Below are 22838 nucleotides of genomic sequence, written 5' to 3'. Positions count from 1 at the left end.
TTGATGATTTGCCTTGTTATTTTTTACTGTACCTAAAGTACAAATATAATGGTTGCAGTCAGTATAATGTTTTAAGGTGTTTGCATTGATGACAGTCGTGTTTGTTGTGACTGTTGCAGAGCCTGAGACAGGCCTGGCAGATGGAGACGCCCAGGTACAGATGGGCAAGATTATTCCATTGCTGCAGGTATGCTTGCTATGGTCATGATGTAGAGAATAAACCTCGACACAAGTGTGCTGACATTGACAGATGAAACTAAACTCTGGTGATGTAGCATTACTGCAGTGGCAATACTGAGATCTGGTCATCCCCAGGGTAGAGGTGGAACCGCCAGTTCACTGGAGATGGTTTGGAGATGCATCCCCCTGGGAAATTTGGAACGATTACATAGATGAAATGGTTACATTGGAGGCCTTGAATTATATCCAGTCTTTTTATGCTGTTTTAGTGGCTTTTTTGCAGGGCTCACTCACTCTTCTTTGAATGAATTGCTATGGTTATGTCAGAATATTCAAAGTCTGCATGAGCATTTGAACTTTTTATTACACAGCCTAGATAGGTCTGGTGGTGTAATGATACCATTTCGTAGTTTTAGATTTCTGAATTAAATGTTTTTGGCATCGCCATGGCAACAAGTTTGACTTTGACTCAAATTGGTCCTAGTGTTCTTTTCCGGAGGACCTGTGAAGGTCCCGGGGTAGAATAGGCCTTCAGCAACTCATGCTTGCCACAAAAGGCGACTATGCTTGTCGTAAGAGGCGACTAACGGGATCGAGTGGTCAGGCTCGCTGACTTGGTTGACACGTCATCGGTTCCCAGTTGCACAAATCGATGCTCATGTTGTTGATTACTGGATTGTCTGGTCCAGACTCGATTATTTACAGACCGGCGCCAATAGCTGGAATATTGCTGAGTGCGGTGTAAAACTAAACTCACTCACTCTTTTCTGGAGCAGAACTGTAAAACTGTTCACTGTTTCATCACCAAACTTGGCAAATAGATCGGTACTGGTGACATTTGGTAGTTTAGGAATTCTGATTAGAATTTTTTGTGTGTTTCCATGGCAACAAGTTTGGCTTCAACTGAAGTTGGTGGTATTGTTCCTTTATGGAGCAGAACTTAAAAACCATTCAGTACTCTCTTTGCTTCTCTTTACTTCCCTTTGCTACATACATGCCAAAACATTTGACATAATCGGAATTTCATTTTCATATTCATGAAGAGTATTTTTCTGTTGTAAGGGATATTGATGACTTTGTATTCTTCTTCTTATCTTTTATTAGTTTATATTCAAAATTAGTAACTTTATTAAAAATTTCAATAGTTTTGAAATGTATTTACTGAAATCCTTTACTGAAATTGTCAGTGCACCATCTCAGTGATATTTACACCAACCATGGTCAGATTAATGGTACAGAGACTTTTCGCTCTGACTAATGTTCATATCATGATCCCTCCAAATATGCTAACAGTGCGTTTGTAAAAAGCTTGTTAATGAAGTGTGTTGGTTAGAAGATTGTCAATGAAATATGTTGGTAAGAAGATTGTCAATGAAGTATGTTGGAAAGAAGATTGTCAGTGAAGTATGTTGGTAAGAAGTATGTCAATGAAGTATGTTCGTAAGAAACTTGTCAATGAAGTATGTTGGTAAGAAGTATGTCACTGAAGTATGTTGGTAAGAAGATTGTCAATGAAGTATGTTGGTAAGAAACTTCGCTCTGACTAATGTTCATATCATGATCCCTCCAAATATGCTAACAGTGCGTTTGTAAAAAGCTTGTTAATGAAGTATGTTGGTTAGAAGATTGTCAATGAAATATGTTGGTAAGAAGATTGTCAATGAAGTATGTTGGAAAGAAGATTGTCAGTGAAGTATGTTGGTAAGAAATATGTCAATGAAGTATGTTCGTAAGAAACTTGTCAATGAAGTATGTTGGTAAGAAGTATGTCAATGAAGTATGTTGGTAAGAAGATTGTCAGTGAAGTATGTTGGTAAGAAACTTGTCAATGAAGTATGTTGGTAAGAAGATTGTCAATGAAGTATGTTGGTAAGAAACTTGTCAATGGTATTGCAGGAGCTGCACTGTTTTGTAACACGTTCATATGAAGTCGTCAAGAATGTGGTCCAGCAGTTTGCCAGCCTCTACAGCAATACCAGGTGACAACACAGCCTTACTTGTCCAAACATCTTCCTTTAACAACACACAGTCTAACACAACCATACAAAATTAGAAAGTGGGGCCTTCCTGTGACAGCTATATTTTCCAATTTACATTGATTTTTCATAAGTTCTCTAATGTCGTCATAAGTTCTCAAATGTCTTCATAAGTTCTATAATGTCTTCATAAGTTCTCTAATGTCGTCATAAGTTCTCTAATGTCAGCTATATTTTCCAATTTACATTGATTTTTCATAAGTTCTATAATGTCTTCATAAGTTCTCTTATGTCTTCATAAGTTCTATAATGTCTTCATAAGTTCTCTAATGTCGTCATAAGTTCTCTAATGTCGTCATAAGTTCTATAATGAAGAACATAAAAATGATCACATTTTGAGCCGCATCACATGCTTATTGCATGTGATATCTCCATATGTGTGCCAATATGCCATTCATGTTTTCCAGGAGTGGGCCCAAGCTGATAGATGTGACTGATGTCCACTTTCAGGTAAACCACTTTCCCATTCTTTAAGGCAATTAGGGGTGGTGGATTAGCCTATTATGTGAACTAATCATATTCTTGTGAACTTATCTCAGCCTCAAGCACCCACCCACCATGTTGTAGCCCTTCCTGAACATCTGGCTGTCTCTCACCAGAGGCATGCCTCAAGCACCCACCCACCATGTTGTAGCCCTTCCTGAACATCTGGCTGTCTCTCACCAGAGGCATGCCTCAAGCACCCACTCACCATGTTGTAGCCCTTCCTGAACATCTGGCTGTCTCTCGCCAGAGGCATGCCTCAAGCACCCACCACCATGTTGTAGCCCTTCCTGAACATCTGGCTGTCTCTCACCAGAGGCATGCCTCAAGCACCCACCCACCATGTTGTAGCCCTTCCTGAACATCTGGCTGTCTCTCACCAGAGGCATGCCTCAAGCACCCTCCCACCATGTTGTAGCCCTTCCTGAACATCTGGCTGTCTCTTGCCAGAGGCATGCCTCAAGCACCCACCCACCATGTTGTAGCCCTTCCTGAACATCTGGCTGTCTCTTGCCAGAGGCATGCCTCAAGCACCCACCCACCATGTTGTAGCCCTTCCTGAACATCTGGCTGTCTCTCACCAGAGGCATGCCTCAAGCACCCACCCACCATGTTGTAGCCCTTCCTGAACATCTGGCTGTCTCTTGCCAGAGGCATGCCTCAAGCACCCACCCACCATGTTGTAGCCCTTCCTGAACATCTGGCTGTCTCTTGCCAGAGGCATGCCTCAAGCACCCACCCACCATGTTGTAGCCCTTCCTGAACATCTGGCTGTCTCTTGCCAGAGGCATGCCTCAAGCACCCACCCACCATGTTGTAGCCCTTCCTGAACATCTGGCTGTCTCTTGCCAGAGGCATGCCTCAAGCACCCACCCACCATGTTGTAGCCCTTCCTGAACATCTGGCTGTCTCTCACCAGAGGCATGCCTCAAGCACCCACCCACCATGTTGTAGCCCTTCCTGAACATCTGGCTGTCTCTCACCAGAGGCATGCCTCAAGCACCCACCCACCATGTTGTAGCCCTTCCTGAACATCTGGCTGTCTCTTGCCAGAGGCATGCCTCAAGCACCCACCTACCATGTTGTAGCCCTTCCTGAACATCTGGCTGTCTCTCACCAGAGGCATGCCTCAAGCACCCACCCACCATGTTGTAGTCCTTCCTGAACATCTGGCTGTCTCTTGCCAGAGGCATGCCTCAAGCACCCACCCACCATGTTGTAGCCCTTCCTGAACATCTGGCTGTCTCTCGCCAGAGGCATGCCTCAAGCACCCACCCACCATGTTGTAGCCCTTCCTGAACATCTGGCTGTCTCTTGCCAGAGGCATGCCTCAAGCACCCACCCACCATGTTGTAGCCCTTCCTGAACATCTGGCTGTCTCTCGCCAGAGGCACGCTTCACACTTCACTGCCTAGACATGTGACCATTCCTTAGTGATCATTCTCACTCTTGTCATTGATCAGTGCAGACACTAATTTGTGAACTAGAATTTCTTCTGAACAAGTACTGTAAAATCATTATTATTCGCGGGGGGTTTAATTTTCGCGCTTTTCGCGCAAAAAAATTATCCACAAAAATAAAACCTCCGCAAATAATTATGATAAATTGTGAAAATAAAAACAAACAAAGAGCCTTGAGTTTTCATTTTGTATTGCTAGTAATTTGACTACAAGGACACTTCATTCATTCATGACGCAGTGAAACAAACAGATACATAAAAACAAATTAAATAGTTGATTCAACACGTCATTTTCAGTGTCTCTGATTCACACGATACACACGACTTGTAAATTAAAAATGTCAGGTCACCTGCTACTAGTGAATTAGTCCAAAAGTCCAGCTTGGCGGAATCCGCTTTTGATTAAATCCTTCCTCTTGGATATGTTGTCGTAGGCCTGGATAATCCATTGCGCATGTAGTGGTTTCACAATACTGGTTCTAATGTCAACAGAAACAGCGGATGTTGGGTCGTCAGCACTGGCTTCTTCCTGTTGCTCTAACTGACGCACTACTTCCCTTGAATACCAAACATGAAACGCATGTTTCAGTTCATCTTTAAAGTTTTTGTTCACAGCCAAATCCAGAGGTTGTAGTTTGTCTGTGCTTGAAGCAGGCACGTAAACAACTTCAATGTTTTTCTCTGTTAGAAGTTTTCTTAATGACTCTGTGCGATGTGCTTTGTACACGTCTAAAATGCACAGAGCTTTCTGAGTGGCTGATTGGCCGAGTGCGTCAGGGGTCGAGATCACATATGCATCAATCATTTCTTCAGCAAATCTCAACATGGAATCTTCAGTGCTCCAGTGCATGTCAGTATGGGTGATGTCCCAATCTTCAGGAAAGTTGACAGTGGGGTGGCAGCGATCTGTTTTCCCAGCGTAAATCAGTTGAGGAGGCAGTAGTTGTCCTGATTTGGTCATGGCTAGAAGTGCTGTGATTTGTCGTTTGTCCCCCATTCCAGATATCGTAACCTGTTTCGATCCTCTTTCTTCCATAGTCCAATCACCCCCAGGCTCGAGAGAAAGGCCGGTTTGGTCCCAGTTAATAACCAGGTCATCTGGGATGCCATACGCTTCGAGTACTGATGCCACTCGACCATGAAACTCTGCTTTTATTGCCTCAAAGTCGGATGGAAGACGTTTGACATCTTTTGTTCCCTTTCTCTTGACAAAATCCAGTCGCTGTAAGAGAGATCGGGCCCATGCTTCTGTCAACTCAATGCTGCCTCCAAATTCTTTTAGATTTGATTTATGGAACTTCTTCATTATCCCATTGGCAGCTGCAAGCAGCGTACGGACATTTACTGCACCACCGGCCAATCTTGTTTTTCTAATCCACTTTCTGATGTCTTCTTCGTCCTCCCCTAACTTTGCCCTTTGACCCCTGACTGCCTTGACCAATCGGCGAGGGGCTTCCCCAGTTTGTTGTTGTTGCTTTAAAAAGCTAGCTTTCATTCCTCAAACAGTTGATTCACTGACTTTCCTCTTTAGTTCACTGGAAACTTTTCTTGTTGCCTTCATGGCTCCATTTTCAATAGCATAAACAGCGATTTTAGCACAAAGTTCCTCATCATACAGGCCATACTCTCCACGTTTTCGCTTTTTCTTTGTAAGGTCAGGCATTCTCTCATCTTCCAACAAATCTACAGCGATGTTAGCTGCCTTGACAAATTGTGCTTCAGTTTCATTGTCACATAGGCTCGGATCTGGGAGACCGGGTGTCTTTGCTTTTGAAACAGTCTTCGTAAGCCACTTTTGTAATGCCATCCTGACACAATTCGGAGCATGAAGGAACATGATATGTGCAGATGCTTTATACCCGTCATTGAACAAACAACTTCTCAACGTAGCGGAAGGCCCATGTTTCCCCCAACTAATTAGACAGGTGACAGAACGACAGCTAGGGTAAGTGTTTTCTTTACAGTTTACAGTTTCCTGTGTTGTAATACTCTCATGATTTCTGTACTTTGATGATGCGTGAAAATTAAACCATGCGAATTAGTCAATTTTTCTGTTTCCGCGAAAATTAAGCTGCGCGAAAATAAGTGATTTTACAGTATATGGGAAATAAAGAAACATCTTCCTGTGGAAAGAGGAAACTTTGTGATAATCTTTTCTGTTGCTGATCCTCATCATGTGTGAATTGTGTGGGTTTTTGCTTCTGGGCTAATCATTGTTCCTCTTGTAAACCTTTGTCTGCGGAAGCTTTCACTGAATATAAGAAAGTTGGGTGCTGCCGGTGTGCGAACAGAGACTATCAGAAGATGTCAGGAGAGCATGGCTCATCTTCTTCAACAATGTTGAAAGTAGATTCTCTTAAAAATAGGGAGATCCCACACACCATTGTCTGAACCTAGGGATGATTTTATGGACACTTCTTCAGACTCATATTTATTTGCCTTTCATTGGGGAGTGAAGATTTAGATTCGTTGCATCAGTCATCTGTATGTTCGAGAATCATGGTCAAAGATAAGACGAACCAGGTGGGAAGTTTGGGCGTGGCAGACTTATGTTGTTGTGATCACCTACAACAACAGGTGTGAAAAATCTACCTGTCTGTGATCCAACAATGCTACAATCAGTTGATCTCTCTCATGTCATGCGGGCAGTGCCAAGTGATGCATTGAATCTTTCGCCATCACCGTTTATCGAATTCACATGATTTGGACTCACGCGAACAGTCATCTAACAAATTGCTGCAGATCTTCCAGTACAGTTTCAAGTGCACCTCATGGGTTCGAATTATGACAGCGATTCAGAGAATATTGTACCTCAGCCTAGGAATATGGATTTGGGTAGTCATAGTGAGATACCACCTCAGCAACATACCTCGCCTCTGTCATTGGCAGCTACAGGGAATGTCATCTCAAATCAACAAGGTCATGTTGAGATGATGTTGCGAGCATTCACTACTGCCTTGACAACTATGCAGCATCTGGCGCTTCGGTACCTCCAGTACCTACGACATCTATGCCGATACCAGTACCTGCTGCTGCTGTACCAACTACTACTCCAATACGTCAACACAAGACCTTGTCACCGAGTCATTCCACCAAAATATCTGGATCTGATGGGAGTTTTGATATCACTGAACCAGGCAAGGTTTTATCATGGATTATGGAGAAATTGAAATTATCAAATAGAATTTCAGTAAGAGACAGTACATCATCATATTGCATGAACTGGACAGGATATGTCACCCATTAGGTGATGGTTCTTATTGTTGACAGTGGGTTGTTTTCTTCGGTTAGCATGGAGGAGTTTGTTGCGTCTGGGGGATGCCGAGAAGGGAGTGTTTAGCTTATTGTTTCAGGAGCCTCCTGATCTGATGCAATATTTTTCCAACATAAGGAATGGATATCTTGATAGGGGCTAAATATCTGGTTTAGATGTTTTGTTAGGGGTTGACAGTGTGGCTTCAATGGTTTGGTTGACTATTTCAGGGAGTTAGTGGTTATGTTCCAGAAAGACTTCCCCCAGGTGTTCAATTTCCTCATGTAGATTCGTTGAGCAACCCACTGTCAACAACAACCGGAAATGTGTCATTTAGAAAATAAACTGTGATTGTGGACAAAGCTACACTGGCAAAACATCATCACCCATCAAAACCTGAATCTAGGAACATCGTACCTCTGTTACCAATTCGGACAGCAAATCAGCCATCTCGGACCACTTCAAAGAAAACCCTAATCATCAAATAGAGTGGTCTGGCATCACCATCCTAGCCAACAACCAAAAGGACTTCACCAAACGCAAGCTCACTGAAGCCATTCACATCAAACGCCACAAGCCAACCATCAGCCGTGACCAAGGATATTCATTCCATCTGCTTATGATACACTCTGCTCCCAAGCCCAATCTATTGTATAAACATCTAATTCTTCAATGTAACTCCTTTATCCATACATGTCTGGCTTCTATTCACTCTCCTTTGTGTACTAACTGGCTTCGTCAGGTTGCTGCTTCACCAATCATGGCATCATGTTGCTAGCTTTGTCAGTTGTGTTTTCCTTGTATATTATGTTATCTCATTGTTTTAATTAGTATATATATACACATGTTCTTAATTTCATGCATCACTGCTGTTTGACAACGGTACAAGAATCTGTATCGAAATGTCGCACTCACGCAATAAAGAATTTGTTATCCATAACAATTTGTCCTATTTGTACACCTCAACTTCTAAAATGCCACTCAAACAAGTTACGTCATCCATTACTTTACCACCATGAGACTGTTGGGACATGACAGGATCATTAGATTTGGCCTGCAAGAATCTTAGGTGCATTCCAGATGGGTTCTCTGCATCAAGATTCCCAAACTGTGCGGCACATGTACATGGTCTGATGTGTCTTGCCTTGGCTCCTACAATGGTTGAAGATATTAATACACAATGCTCAAAGAAGAATATTTCTCCACTCCCGGTTGAAGATAGAGAAATAGTGCACCTGGAAATATTCATTCAATGAAACCTTCCAACCTTGAACTCTGTTTTATCTCTATTGATACAGTGAATGAGACACTACTACATTCAGTATCTAACCATTACATCAGAGGTGCGACAAACCTGATTATTGAACAGTTGTGTACTGTTTTCGACCAGCTGTGTAATTTTTTGGATGTGTTGGATCATTCTTCATGGCAGAATAGATACAAGGTTGAACTTTTGACAACCATGGTCCACCGAATGTGTTTTTAATTGACAGATACATGAAATATTGTATCAGTGGATCTTATGCAACTTCAAAAAAACCCAGTTGATGGAAGCTTTGCATCAGCATAAGACACCTTACTTCACTCCATCTAACCTGGTCTTGAGGCAGGCTTTTCATCGCCAAAGAGGATGTAAGTCATTCCATCCCCTTAGACTGTCACCAGGACTGGAGCTGGCTTGGGACAACAGTGACTCAAGGACATCATCGCACAAACTGGGACCTTTCCCCTCCAGTCATGCCGATTGCATATACACCTGTAGGCGGACTACTGGAACTATTCACACCCAACTGAAAAATATTGAGCGATCTATTCGTCATGAATGCCCCAGCCTCAGGATACAGACAGCCACAAATCAGTACGCTGCCTGTTTCTATGAGTCTGTTCCACCAAACCTATCCAACCAGCCTGCTAAAAATTCTATGCATCACAATAGGTATACTGCTGGAAAAATTAGCAATCCAGTCGCTCGTGACACCAGGCTCTTATGCTCCAATATTTCTTGTTCCAAAGAAAAGCTAAGGCAAACAGCGACTCATTTTCAATATGAAAATGTTCAGTTCTTACTACCTACAACCTCCGCCCCACTTTATGATGATGTCAGACGATTTGCTCCAGACTATCCTGAAGAAAGGGGTTTATCTTTTCAGTTTTTATCTTCAAAACACCTGCATACGTGTGACAATTTTTCCTTGTACATATGGAATAAATTGTTGAACCTTCCTTCACTGTTTTGATGTACTCTACGGGACTAGATCTGTTTCACTAAGTCTGGCAATAAGGCATGAAATGTAGTCTATGGGAAACTAGTCGACAGACAATGTGGAGTCTATCGTTTAGATGCAGAACAACATTGACACACAGGCTTACTGACCTCTTCTCATGGAGCAGTTACGCCAATGACATGTATATCAGTCAGTGTCACAGTTCTTCAGTCACACCTAGTGTCTCACAGCTAGTGTCTCACAGCTTGTGTCTCACATCTAGTGTCTACAGATAGTGTCTACAGCTAGTGTCTCACAGCTTGTGTCTCACAGCTAGTGTCTACAGATAGTGTCTACAGATAGTGTCTACAGATAGTGTCTACAGATAGTGTCTACTGCTAGTGTCTCACAGCTAGTCTCTCACAGCTAGTGTCTCACAGCTTGTGTCTCACATCTAGTGTCTACAGATAGTGTCTACAGATAGTGTCTACAGCTTGTGTCTCACAGATAGTGTCTACAGATAGTGTCTACAGCTAGTGTCTCACAGCTTGTGTCTCACAGCTTGTGTCTACAGATAGTGTCTACAGATAGTGTCTACTGCTAGTGTCTCACAGCTAGTGTCTCACAGCTAGTGTCTACAGATAGTGTCTCACACCTAGTGTCTCACACCTAGTGTCTCACACCTAGTGTCTACAGATAGTGTCTACTGCTAGTGTCTCACAGCTTGTGTCTCACAGCTAGTGTCTACAGATAGTGTCTACAGATAGTGTCTACTGCTAGTGTCTCACAGCTAGTGTCTCACAGCTGGTGTCTACAGATAGTGTCTACAGCTTGTGTCTCACAGCTTGTGTCTTGCAGCTAGTGTCTACTGCTTGTGTCTCACAGCTGGTGTCTACAGATAGTGTCTACAGATAGTGTCATATGAGTAGGCTGTTGTCAACAGTATTCACAAATTAGGAATAATCTTAGCTTTATTCAAGGTAAAATGTCATAAGATATTTCATCTTGTCTTTGCCTTGTGGTTTCCAGCCCCTGTGATATCTTCATTTTGATGAAAATGTTTTGCATAATTTCATCAGGAAAAGACACTGATCATCATTATTGTAAGAATGCTGAAAGAACACATATATGTCGGGGCAATAATCCTCGGTGGTGTGGATGAATGTATACCCAACAATAGGTATTTCAAGATGGCTTAGCCAGAAAGGGTTGTATGGAACCTGTTCTTATCTATAACAACTGCCTATCTGCTGTAATATACGGTATGTTGGCTGTGTGTCTCAAAGTGTGTGAAACATAATGGATTGTGTTTTGTACTGCAGGTTGTGTTTGCTCACCTGGCCGACATGTTGGGTGTGCTCATCACTCTGGATGAGATTGTGGACAACCATGCCAGTCTCAAGGATCACTGGACACTCTACAAGAGGTGAGACATTAGCCTGGAGTTGTTCCAAGTGTCAACCTACAGTGACATTTAATGACTTCCCTCACAAATAGTGTCAACGTTCATCAGTTTTACTTGATACTCTTTTGTCCTGTGTAATTGAAAGTATGAAAATTTAGTGTTTAGTTAACACTCGTAGGTTTCAGCAACTAATGTTTCCAATTATTACCGCTGTTGCTTCAGAATGGTGAAATCTGTTCGTCACAATCCCACCAAGTTTAACACAACTGATGAGAAACTCCGACCATTTGAAAAGCTGATGATGATGCTTGAAGGAAGGCTGCTGGACGGATTCATCTTCCAGGTAATAATGCTAACAAGTTCTCTCTCATTTCAAAAGTGTCGTCTGGCTGGACAGTGTCAAGTTATAAGGTGTTTGTTGTCAGCTTTTCAAAAGGGAGAACAATTTGCAACTTGTACCATGCTCTGACTGCTGTCCCTTTGATCTCAGCCATGGTGAATTGTATACTTACACCACAGTTTTGAGCTGCCTTCGAAAACAACTTCCTGACTGGCTGTTTACTATTTTAGCCACGCCTACATTTAACAAACATAACTGTCTGTCTCAGATGGACGTAATACTTCTAAAAAAACAACCAACATTTCTTTTTTTTTTAATGAAAATAATGACAAGTATGTCAGAAACATGGTTACAGATACATCATGAAACATTTCACAAAGTACTTAATTGTTTTAAGCACTTTCTCAATTTTGGAACTCAATAATTATTGGAAATACGGTTCTGGTAAATGTTGCACATTCACGTGATTTCAACACTGTAGATTTAGTTGTCATTATATCCACAGCTTGTGAGAGAGTGATGTCATCAAGTGTGTCATCCTCAAGTTTAGCACCTTCAAATTTGTCAGCTATTAGTGACAGTGTTATGTCGCCTACAGTATAATCCCACTTGTGACTAGACATGACGCTAGTCTAAAACAGAAGCATTTTAAATTAAAAATCCTGTCCATGAATGCAGAATGTGGTCATGGTACATTATCTAGCCTCATGTAAGAATGTCGAGTTTTGATTGGCCCACGTGACTCTGATACCATGTACATCCATCACGATCCGTGAGCGGGAGTATAAAAGTCGTGTAATCCTGCTACGAAAGTCATACCACCCCACTACGCCTCAGTGACGACGCAAAGTGAGAAAAGCGTGCATCGACAAGCCTTTAGTAACATGCAGTGCATTGAGGTCAAACAGAGGCATCTCATGTATATAAACACAAGTCAATTTGATGCGTGTTGTTTTGCTTTAGTGAAAACATGCAGCTAGATATATGCATTACCACATCGTGTCGAGGGAATTATGGGTTCGGAGAGGGGAATACAGCCTTACTTGGGACTGACAAAACCCTGTATTTCCCTCGACACGATGTGATAACTTGTAATGTAATTACTTCATCCAATCACTCGAGCTTGGTCCAAATACACCATGACTTGGTTGCTGTTGATTGGTCAGTGAATTTGCATCTTGGGGTACATCCTGTCCATGAATGCAGAATGTGGTCATGGTACATTATCTAGCCTCATGTAAGAATGTCGAGTTTTGATTGGCCCACGTGACTCTGATACCATGTACATCCATCACGATCCGTGAGCGGGAGTATAAAAGTCGTGTAATCCTGCTACGAAAGTCATACCACCCCACTACGCCTCAGTGACGACGCAAAGTGAGAAAAGCGTGCATCGACAAGCCTTTAGTAACATGCAGTGCATTGAGGTCAAACAGAGGCATCTCATGTATATAAACACAAGTCAATTTGATGCGTGTTGTTTTGCTTTAGTGAAAACATGCAGCTAGATATATGCATTACCACATCGTGTCGAGGGAATTATGGGTTCGGAGAGGGGAATACAGCCTTACTTGGGACTGACAAAACCCTGTATTTCCCTCGACACGATGTGATAACTTGTAATGTAATTACTTCATCCAATCACTCGAGCTTGGTCCAAATACACCATGACTTGGTTGCTGTTGATTGGTCAGTGAATTTGCATCTTGGGGTACATCCTTGATAATTCACTGATCAATCATCAGTGACCAGGCCATGGTGTATTTGGACCAAGCTCTTGATTAATTTTAAAATGAAGGAACCACATAGTTCATCTTCTACTTGTGTATTTGAGTGACTGCTCAACAGATTGCCTATGTTTTATGACATATTCTTGCGTTTTCTATGTAGAACTGTGTGGAGCAGGTGTTTGATGACCCCAGGGTCAATGTCTCCAAGAACAGTGCATTCGCTGAAGAGTTTGCTGTTAACATCCGAGATTATGTCATGGAGCTTGAAAGCAGGATGGGTAAGACAATCATGCACTCACTCAAACATAATGCATTTCAAACATGGTCACATGTTCCCATCTAGTGAGATAAAAATATATAGTAACAAACTGAGCGTTCAAAATGTTCTGAAATCACTCCTATGTCACATAGTGTAAACGATGACAAGACTTTCCAGCCTCTAGTATCACCTTGCTAGAGCACATCCCTGAGCCAGCAATTGTAGACAAGAAATATGTGCAAATGTGCAATATTCGTGATATGTGTTAGTTAATATAACTCTGAACTCACTATTTGAACTCTGAACACTTTTTAAGTCAATTAATGTGAAAAAAGATAATGGCTATTTGTGTAGGTGCTGTTGCACCTTTGTGTGTCATCACATTGAAATGTTGCATAGTTTAGGTGTTGCATGTTTTACTTAAACTTTTACTTTTCTGCTACATGTTTCTTAAAACAAGTTAATGATGTCATCATGATTGAAGCAAGGTCCTGCAAGGAACCATGTGAACAGTATTAACATTATAGACTTGAAGAGACCTGTCTGACAAATGGTTTATGTATTTTCCAGGTGAGGTCAATGAGATCGATCAGCGGTACAGATTTGTGGGGGCTTGTGGTCTGTATGTGCTCCACTTCCAGATATTCCGAGTGTTAGACAAGAAGCTGTTCAAAGCCCTGTGGGACATCTACAAGAAGGTAGGCTATAGACTCTCGGACAATCCTTAGATATTCTCTGGACAGTGATGAAACTTTATTTTTAGAATTATTTCATCATGATCTTGTGTCACATTGACCTTTCCTCCCACACACAGCAGTTGCATGCATGGTGTACAACTAGATACCTACAATTAAACCCAACTGTGTCACCTGTAACTGACTAAGCTCCCTGTCTGGCCAGGTGCCCTGTATCCACCTGATCGGCAACGTGGTGTGGTTTCCTAACAACTTCCTTACAACCAAGATGCCGAACTTGGCGCAGCTATTGGACCGCAAGGCCCAGTCAGCTGTCGGACCCTCCCAGACAGCTTGGCTCAATGCCAGAACACAGATGCTCACCAAGTACGTATTTAATGTGTTGGTGTGACATGACTAAGTTTAGATTATTGCTTGTACCAAGTTTAGTATACTAAGTTTTGTGTACATAGACACTGGTTAGCCTTTGTCAGCCCCTCATGGGTACAGTGTGTGGAGAGGCCATTTCCCCTGTGCCTGTCATCATAGTAGTGTTAACAATGGTGTAGAACTGACTCCTGTATTGGCATTAAGTCAGCAGAAGCCACACCATTATGTTTTCCAGTTAGATTGTTTTAAGTCCTGTATTTTACAAAAGTGGCAAAAAGGCAATTGAAAAATTATGAACTAAGAAAAGATAGCTGTCACCCAAGTATAGGCTTATGTATTAGACCTGGAGACATTTGAGCATCAGACATATGAGCTTAGTGATCTGAGCATTAGGTATTTGAGCAGTAGGTATTTTAGTATAAGATAATTTAGCATTTGGCATTTGAGCTATTGCTCTTAATTTTCTGGTTTCAAGTTACCATAATTGGATATCAGAGTTAGCACCCAGAATTCATCACCATGTGTTATGGGTACTTTGTCATAACATGTTAGCATCGTCACCTGCTGCACAGGCAGGATGTAGGCAGATGTAGATGTATGGTAGTTGATGTAGGCAGATGTAGGTGTGTGGTAGTTGATGTAGGCAGATGCAGGTGTGTGGTAGTTGATGTAGGCAGACGTAGATGTGTGGTAGTTGATGTAGGCAGATGTAGATGTGTGGTAGTTGATGTAGGCAGATGCAGGTGTGTGGTAGTTGATGTAGGCAGATGTAGATGTGTGGTAGTTGATGTAGGCAGACGTAGATGTATGGTAGTTGATGTAGGCAGATGTAGGTGTGTGGTAGTTGATGTAGGCAGATGCAGGTGTGTGGTAGTTGATGTAGGCAGATGTAGATGTGTGGTAGTTGATGTAGGCAGATGTAGGTGTGAGGTAGTTGATGTAGGCAGATGCAGGTGTGTGGTAGTTGATGTAGGCAGACGTAGATGTGTGGTAGTTGATGTAGGCAGATGTAGATGTGTGGTAGTTGATGTAGGCAGATGCAGGTGTGTGGTAGTTGATGTAGGCAGATGTAAATGTATGGTAGTTGATGTAGGCAGATGTAGGTGTGTGGTAGTTGATGTAGGCAGATGTAGGTGTGTGGTAGTTGATGTAGGCAGATGTAGGTGTGTGGTAGTTGATGTAGGCAGATGTAGATGTGTGGTAGTTGATGTAGGCAGATGTAGATGTGTGGTAGTTGATGTAGGCAGATGTAGATGTGTGGTAGTTGATGTAGGCAGATGTAGATGTATGGTAGTTGATGTAGGCAGATGTAGATGTGTGGTAGTTGATGTAGGCAGATGTAGATGTATGGTAGTTGATGTAGGCAGATGTAGATGTATGGTAGTTGATGTAGGCAGACGTAGATGTGTGGTAGTTGATGTAGCCAGACGTAGATGTGTGGTAGTTGATGTAGGCAGACGTAGATGTATGGTAGTTGATGTAGGCAGACGTAGATGTATGGTAGTTGATGTAGGCAGACGTAGATGTATGGTACTTGATGTAGGCAGACGTAGATGTATGGTACTTGATGTAGGCAGACGTAGATGTATGGTAGTTGATGTAGGCAGATGCAGGTGTGTGGTAGTTGATGTAGGCAGACGTAGATGTATGGTAGTTGATGTAGGCAGACGTAGATGTATGGTAGTTGATGTAGGCAGACGTAGATGTATGGTACTTGATGTAGGCAGACGTAGATGTATGGTAGTTGATGTAGGCAGATGCAGGTGTGTGGTAGTTGATGTAGGCAGATGTAGATGTATGGTAGTTGATGTAGGCAGACGTAGATGTGTGGTAGTTGATGTAGGCAGATGTAAATGTGTGGTAGTTGATGTAGGCAGATGTAGATGTGTGGTAGTTGATGTAGGCAGACGTAGATGTATGGTAGTTGATGTAGGCAGATGTAGGTGTGTGGTAGTTGATGTAGGCAGATGTAGATGTATGGTAGTTGATGTAGGCAGTTGTAGATGTATGGTAGTTGATGTAGGCAGATGTAGATGTATGGTAGTTGATGTAGGCAGATTTAGATGTGTGGTAGTTGATGTAGGCAGATGTAGATGTATGGTAGTTGATGTAGGCAGATGTAGATGTATGGTAGTTGATGTAGGCAGATGTAGGTGTGTGGTAGTTGATGTAGGCAGATGTAGGTGTGTGGTAGTTGATGTAGGCAGATGTAGGTGTGTGGTAGTTGATGTAGGCAGATGCAGGTGTGTGGTAGTTGATGTAGGCAGATGTAGATGTGTGGTAGTTGATGTAGGCAGATGTAGATGTGTGGTAGTTGATGTAGGCAGACGTAGATGTGTGGTAGTTGATGTAGGCAGATGTAGGTGTGTGGTAGTTGATGTAGGCAGATGCAGGTGTGTGGTAGTTGATGTAGGCAGATGTAGATGTGTGGTAGTTGATGTAGGCAGATGCAGGTGTGTGGTAGTTGATGTAGGCAGACGTAGATGTGTGGTAGTTGATGTAGGCAGATGTAGGTGTGTGGTAGTTGATGTAGGCAGATGTAGGTGTGTGGTAGTTGATGTAGGCAGATGTAGATGTGTGGTAGTTGATGTAGGCAGATGTAGATGTGTGGTAGCTGATGTGGGTGTGTGGTAGTTGATGTAGGCAGATGGAGGTTTGTGGTAGTTGATGTAGGCAGATGTTGATGTATGGTAGTTGATGTAGGTAGATTTAGGTGTGTGGTAGTTGATGAAGGCAGATGTAGGTGTGCGGTAGTTGATGTGGGTGTGTGGTAGTTGATGTAGGCAGATGTAGATGTGCGGTAGTTGATGTAGGTGTGTGGTAGTTGATGTAGGCAGATGTAGATATCTGGTAGTTGATGTAGGCAGATGTAGATGTATGGTAGTTGATGTAGGCAGATGTAGGTGTGTGGTAGTTGATGTAGGCAGATGCAGGTGTGTGGTAGTTGATGTAGGCAGATGTAGGTGTGTGGTAGTTGATGTAGGCAGATGCAGGTGTGTGGTAGTTGATGTAGGCAGATGTAGGTGTGTGGTAGTTGATGTAGGCAGATGCAGGTGTGTGGTAGTTGATGTAGGCAGATGTAGGTGTATGGTAGTTGATGTGGGTGTGTGGTAGTTGATGTAGGCAGATGCAGGTGTGTGGTAGTTGATGTAGGCAGATGTAGGTGTGTGGTAGTTGATGTAGGCAGATGTAGGTGTGTGGTAGTTGATGTGGGTGTGTGGTAGTTGATGTAGGCAGATGCAGGTGTGTGGTAGTTGATGTAGGCAGATGTAGATGTGTGGTAGTTGATGTAGGCAGATGTAGGTGTGTGGTAGTTGATGTGGGTGTGTGGTAGTTGATGTAGGCAGATGCAGGTGTGTGGTAGTTGATGTAGGCAGATGTAGATGTATGGTAGTTGATGTAGGCAGATGTAGGTGTGTGGTAGTTGATGTAGGCAGATGCAGGTGTGTGGTAGTTGATGTAGGCAGACGTAGATGTGTGGTAGTTGATGTAGGCAGATGTAGATGTGTGGTAGTTGATGTAGGCAGATGTAGATGTGAGGTAGTTGATGTAGGCAGATGTAGGTGTGTGGTAGTTGATGTAGGTGTGCGGTAGTTGATGTAGGCAGATGTAGATGTGCGGTAGTTGATGTAGGCAGACGTAGATGTGTGGTAGTTGATGTAGGCAGATGTAAATGTATGGTAGTTGATGTAGGCAGATGTAGGTGTGTGGTAGTTGATGTAGGCAGATGTAGGTGTGTGGTAGTTGATGTAGGCATATGTATTATTTCACCATCATCATGATCATCTCTGGACTCATGTAACCGTGTTCACTCTCTTCTTCCGCCCTGCTGCAGACACAGGTGGGTAGCCCATTCATCATCTCTGTGCTAGTGCAGTAGGAGGGGGATGCTGCTCACACTCGGTCATTGCTACTGAAATCAGTTTCTCCAGTATTTCCTTACTGCTGTTGACACACCAGGACAACATTGATAGCCCTGATGACAGTTGTAGGACAGCAGGATCTCTTGCTTCATGAGTCTCTCAAACCAAGCACATTCATAACTCACTACTTCTCAGAAATAGATTTTTGAAATGTTGTACTGTTATTTCAGTCAGCTGCCCTAGAACAATGAGATGCAGAGAAATATCCATGGCTACATTTTCAGTGTCTAGTTGAGTTACTTTACAATGGTGGTTAATGCATCTCTGTACGTCAGTGATGAGGCTTGCTCTGAACTGCAACTGTCAGAATAGGGGGAATATGTGTACAAACATATCACCATCATATTGGAGTCAGTGGCATCCCTCTCATCAGTTCTCATCTCATCTACTAACACACCATAGCAACAAATATGTTAATATGTTTATTGTGATGTCTCTATGTTGTAGTAGTTCATTCACTGTTTCTGATTTGTGAGTTTGTTGTCGTTAGCAAACACAGATGATTTGTCTGTCCATCATTGCCTCCCAGCTGCAGGTCACTGGCAGCAGTGATTTTAGGTACTAAAATCCACAATCCTCTGTTCTCAGAGTTGCCTCCCTTAGTTGTACCAGGTTCTCATCATCACTTGTTTCAATCCCTGGCTGCCATATAGCTGGAATACTGTTGAGTGCGGTGTAAAACTAAACTCACTCACTCATTCATCCCCTCAGGCAATTCATCTGTGATGTTGATGTTTGTCAATATACCATACCCACATGGTTCTCTACTAGAGGACTTCCAGTTCAATAATTGAAAATTGGACGCAGTGTTGAAACAACCAAGCAATTTACTCATGACTGAACACAAATGATATTTTTAGCACCTGTTTTAGTCTATAAAACAGTTAACACTGGAACATATGTTTGAAATTATCACCTCCTGAAAAGGAATTTCATTTATACGTATCTGCAGTAACAACCTGAATACGAAAATCTGAAAAATGTTAACCAATTTATTTCGGTGATTTCTTGTTGGTAGTGAGGCAGTTATCAGTTGTGAGATTTTATCCAATTCCAAGCACTACAATGGTAAAAGTTAGATCTGCATAATCTCATTTCAGTTAGCAATCAGATGCTCTATTCATTTACTAACCTTTACTAAGATTAAGCTTAACTCCCATTCTTGAACAATTTCCTTAGACTTGTGAAGATATGGGGTAAAATAGGTCTTCAGCAACCAGTGCTTGCTACAAAAGGTGACCGTAGCTGCTGTAAGAGTCAACTAATGAAATTGGGTGGTCAGGCTCACTGACTTGGTTGAAATATGTCATTTGTTCCCATTTGCACAGATCTCTACTATACTGTTCTGGAACATTGGCATCCAGGTGTACTAGTGTCCTTGTACCCTGGCATCCAGTTGTTCTAATGGGCTTGTATCATGGCATCCAGGTGTACTGGTGTCCTTATGCTCTGGCATCTAGATGTACTGCCATCTTGAAATAGTGGTACCTTGGCATCCAGGTGTACTGGAACCTTGGCATCCCAGTGTACTAGTGTCCTTGTACCCTGGTATCAAGGTCTACTTGTGCCCTGGTATCGAGGTCTACTAGTACCCTGGTGTCGAAGTCTACTAGTACCCTGGTGTACTGGTACCTCAGCATTTCCAGGATATTTTCAGTATCCCCTGTGTTGTAACAATGTATCTTTGAAAACCCCCAGATGTGTCAATGTACACATGACATCGGTTCATCTGACTGCTCACTCATACATACAAACATTCAAGACGTATTCCTTTGTAGATAGTTGATACAGTTGTTCATGCAGAGAGAAATGGTGCCGAGATAAATCATATGGTATCCAGTATCATACGGATTTCTCTTTCACACTGTACTGCCATGCTGTGAAAGGAGTGCAGTCAATGCAGGGTGGGACCAAATCCAGTAGAATATCTCCTACCTCATCAGTGTTTCTCTCAGCTTCAGTAACACCTCAGACTAACACCCTTCTGTGTTGTACATTGCTTGTCACCATTAACTCTCATCTCATTGACACTAGTTTCCCAGTGGTCAACAGCAGATTCTTTTTCAGAAGAAGTCCTCCTTGGGGTACATATATAGCATTAAAATGTCCATTTAAAAATGCCTACGACAGTTGTAACAATATTGAATAAATATTTTACAAAACAAAAAACTCGTTTTTGTCTTGTGAGACCACCCCTACAGGGCCCCCACCCGGGCCCCTTAACAGCCAAGAGCAGGCAACTCTCGCCGTGTACCTCATACCTCACTTTTCATGCTGTCGTCATTGAGGACAGTCGTCCATCAGCAAGCTCTCATATTTAGAGAACCTACGAATTGAAGAGAAATGAGTGAGAAAGCTACGAAAACTGTATGTATGGTTCCTTTTTAACGCACGGGCGGTATTAGGAATGCATATTTCACTCTTTTTCATTCATGAAATGTTGTAACTTTCCGTGGCTACCGTGATCTTCAGCCATGTGGCTGACAAGATGGCGGGCAGCACGTACCTGGTGGTTATTTCTTCTGCCTATTCTTTTAGGTGGTTTTAAATACAAACCGGATATTTGTATGGTTTTCTACCTTTCTTTTCCATGATAAAGAAATCCTTATATGCTATTGTATGTTTTCATAAATAGCTTTCTTATTATTTAACGGTTAAATATCGCCAGTGCGTATTATTGTTTCTGTTAAATACTCATGTGTTTGTTGGATTAACGGGCCTTGCTATTAATCATAGCACGGTTCGGTTTTTTCCAGTTCAAGGGGTGTGCTACTTGTAACGCAGAACTCCCCCCGAGGGATAAGCATATTCTGTGCCTGCGTTACTTGGCGGAGGAAGCTCACGACGAGCAAGGATGCACCGTATGTCAGGACTTTTCCCCCAGGGCTCAAAAATCCCGTCATGCAGACTTGATCTTTTATAGATCTTTGATCCAGACGGGGGGGGATATTTGGGCTCAGGAGCCGCCTTCAAAAAAAGCCAAAAAAGATATTAAGAAGGCGTCTTCGGCTTCAATCTCGGGGGGGGGGATACGGCAAAACCAGCGAAGGGTACTTCGGCTCCACCTCCAGCGGTGGCTTCTACCTCCGCAGCACCTCCCACTGAACCCTCGCAACCGTTAACATTTGATTTACTTTCGTCTTTGTTACAGCAGCAAATGGCGTCGGTGCATACCCTGATTTCGGACGCGATGTCCGGTCTCCGTCAGGAGATCGGCGTTCGTCCGGAGTCGGGTGTGTATCCGGCTTCGGCTTCCATGGGACTCCCCAGCCACGCCTCTGGCGCCGGTGTGGAGACTTCCATTAGGGGTGCGCAGGAACTGACTTTAGAGTCGGTTGCCAGCCACTCCGAGGTTGCCAGTGTTGGTCATGGGACCATACCTATGTTGGGAGCGTTGCCGGCGATCCGCCACCCAGATTCAGTCTCGGGCGTCGGGTCTATGGCGTCGGGCCGCTCAGCTCTGCTCGGGCCTCTCTCTCTTTCGGATGTTCCCTCGACCGATCCCCCAGAGCTATCCTTAGATGACAGATCTGAGGTGTCACTCATGGGGGATCGCGCCGAGGAGATAATGGAGGAGGGGGAGGACCGGGGTGGGCCGAGTGAGTTTTCGTTTTCGCTCGGCGCCTCGCTGAGGCAGGTACGGGAGCGTATCGCTTCTGTCCTACCGCAGGTCATGGTTGCTTCGGCGACACCTGACCCCGAGGAATTCCGACTGCCGGGTGAGGCTTTTGCCCCAGCCAAGGTGGTGGATTCTCGGTTGCGCATCCTCCCTTCTATATTGTCAGAAGTGATTAACCCTCTTTTAACGGGAGCGCGGTCACGCTTCGATTTGCCGGAGCTAGACCGACGTTACCTTATGGGTGATCTTGACTTGTATAACCCTCCAGTGGTCGACGACTGTATCTATGCATCGGTCGCCCTGGCGGGTTCCTCTGGCAGCTCCTTAGCTTCGGCTAAGCAAGGATGCCGCCTGCCTCCGTTCACCTCTAACGTTACTGCCCTCAAATCGGCTTATAGGTCGTTTGAGGAGCAGTACCGAAATGCAGCTCAATGCCTTAAAGTCACAATACACGCCGCATATACTTCGGTATTGCAGCGTCGGCTTGTTGACGGCGGCGGTGTTGAGGAGGAGTGTGTTTCCCCTACGCTCGCTCAACAGCTTACGGAGGTGCAGTCACATCTGGCGCGGGACTCGATCAGGTCCTCGGCGTGTCAGATGATGTCTGCAGTTATGGGCCTCCGTAGACTGTGGCTGTCCGTGGCACGGTATTCGCCGGCCACTCAACAAGCGCTACTTTCACTGCCATTCCGGATGGGATCTACTCTCTTCCCGGGAGCGGCATCAGTAGTCCGGGAGGCCGCGGAGGCTGTGTCTACATTCAAGGAGTCTAAACCCTTGTTAGAACAGCCTCACACTTCTCGTGCGCGTCCCCCGGTGCTTTCCTCCGCTTATCCTTCGGCTCCGGCCAAGGACTCTGCTAAGTGGGCACAGCCCTTGCAGG

The 22838-nt window shown here is 43.5% G+C and overlaps 1 protein-coding gene across 2 annotated transcripts in view; it reads left to right on the top strand.

Annotated features, from left to right (window-relative positions):
- LOC137297068 (WASH complex subunit 4-like) overlaps positions 1 to 22838 on the top strand; it is a 74550-nt gene that overhangs the window by 6508 nt on the left and 45204 nt on the right. For both annotated transcript variants that reach the window (XM_067829037.1, XM_067829038.1), the window contains exons 5-12: positions 120 to 187; positions 2077 to 2159; positions 2624 to 2666; positions 10938 to 11041; positions 11243 to 11363; positions 13251 to 13368; positions 13920 to 14047; positions 14250 to 14410. In XM_067829037.1, the coding sequence (XP_067685138.1) occupies positions 120 to 187; positions 2077 to 2159; positions 2624 to 2666; positions 10938 to 11041; positions 11243 to 11363; positions 13251 to 13368; positions 13920 to 14047; positions 14250 to 14410 (826 nt within the window). The remainder of the gene's footprint in view (positions 1 to 119; positions 188 to 2076; positions 2160 to 2623; positions 2667 to 10937; positions 11042 to 11242; positions 11364 to 13250; positions 13369 to 13919; positions 14048 to 14249; positions 14411 to 22838) is intronic.

The sequence above is a fragment of the Haliotis asinina genome, chromosome 9 (genome assembly GCF_037392515.1).
Source record: "Haliotis asinina isolate JCU_RB_2024 chromosome 9, JCU_Hal_asi_v2, whole genome shotgun sequence".
NCBI classification, from domain to species: Eukaryota; Metazoa; Mollusca; class Gastropoda; order Lepetellida; family Haliotidae; genus Haliotis; species Haliotis asinina.
Note: the sequence above shows the minus strand (reverse complement) of the source record. Positions and strands in the feature narration are given on the sequence as shown.